At 40.2% G+C, this 1,170-nt stretch overlaps 1 protein-coding gene across 1 annotated transcript in view; it reads right to left on the bottom strand.

The window, feature by feature from the left end:
- LOC106872457 (centrosomal protein of 41 kDa B) overlaps window positions 1-929 on the bottom strand; it is an 8,527-nt gene extending 7,598 nt beyond the window's left edge. The window contains exon 1 of the mRNA XM_014919466.2: window positions 673-929. Coding sequence (XP_014774952.1) covers window positions 673-732 — 60 coding nt within the window. The 5' untranslated portion in view covers window positions 733-929. The remainder of the gene's footprint in view (window positions 1-672) is intronic.
- Window positions 930-1,170: the final 241 nt, after the last annotated feature.

Below are 1,170 nucleotides of genomic sequence, written 5' to 3'. Positions count from 1 at the left end.
ACTGGCAGCATCTCTGTACATGGCTCACACAGCTCTCACTAACCATTCTTCTATCCCAAGTTTCCTCATTGACCACCAGATAAGGGATCGGGGGACCCTGTCAAAGGCTTTCTCCATGTCAACGAAAGCCAGGTACAGAGGTTTATCCTTAGCTAGGTATTTCTCCTGCAACTGTCTCACTAGAAATAAGGCATCAGTAGTGCTTTTACCTGGCACGAACCCAAACTGCATCTCATCTAAATTGATTACATATATATACATATATATATACATATATATATACATATATATATACATATATATATATAGATATATACATATATAGATATATATATATACACGTGCAGACAGCTATTCAAACATATACTACACACCCACTCAAACATTTTATGTGTATTTATGCGTGTTGACAGGCATACACACGTACATACTATATACAAGCAGTTATATATACATGCAGACACACACACATTATGTGTGTGTGTGTGTATGTGTGTATAAAATACGTATTACATTACAACAGCTAAACATGCAGATGTATAAATATATGCACGCAAACACCAGTACACACTTTATATACAGACGTTTATATATACACATAGACAGTTCAACACTCTATACACACTAAACATATCTGTTTCCCTTTCTCTATATACATATATATAAACTTACTGTAGGTTTGTTCTTCTTCTTATTCACCAGCGTCACTCCACTTCGATAAACACCCGCCATCTTACTCGTTACGTTGGCAACTAGACTCGCTTTTATAGAGCATGCGCACTGATACACAAACCATTTCCGTTATTAACCTTATATAAGTTAATGGCTGGAGGCGCAATGGCCCAGTGGTTAGGACAGCGGACTCGCGGTCATAGGATCGCGGTTTCGATTCCCAGACCGGGCGTTGTGAGTGTTTATTGAGCGAAAACACCTAAAAAAAAGCTCCACGAGGCTCCGGCAGGGGATGGTGGCGAACCCTGCTATACTCTTTCACCACAACTTTCTCTCTCACTCTTACTTCCTGTTTCTGTTGTACCTGTAATTCAAAGGGTCAGCCTTGTCACACTCTGTTTCACGCTGAATATCTCCGAGAACTACGTTAAGGGTACACGTGTCTGTGGAGTGCTCAGCCACTTGCAGGCACAACAGAAACAGGAAGAAAGAGTGAGA

Source organism: Octopus bimaculoides, chromosome 29, assembly GCF_001194135.2.
Source record: "Octopus bimaculoides isolate UCB-OBI-ISO-001 chromosome 29, ASM119413v2, whole genome shotgun sequence".
NCBI lineage: Eukaryota > Metazoa > Mollusca > Cephalopoda > Octopoda > Octopodidae > Octopus > Octopus bimaculoides.
Note: the sequence above shows the minus strand (reverse complement) of the source record. Positions and strands in the feature narration are given on the sequence as shown.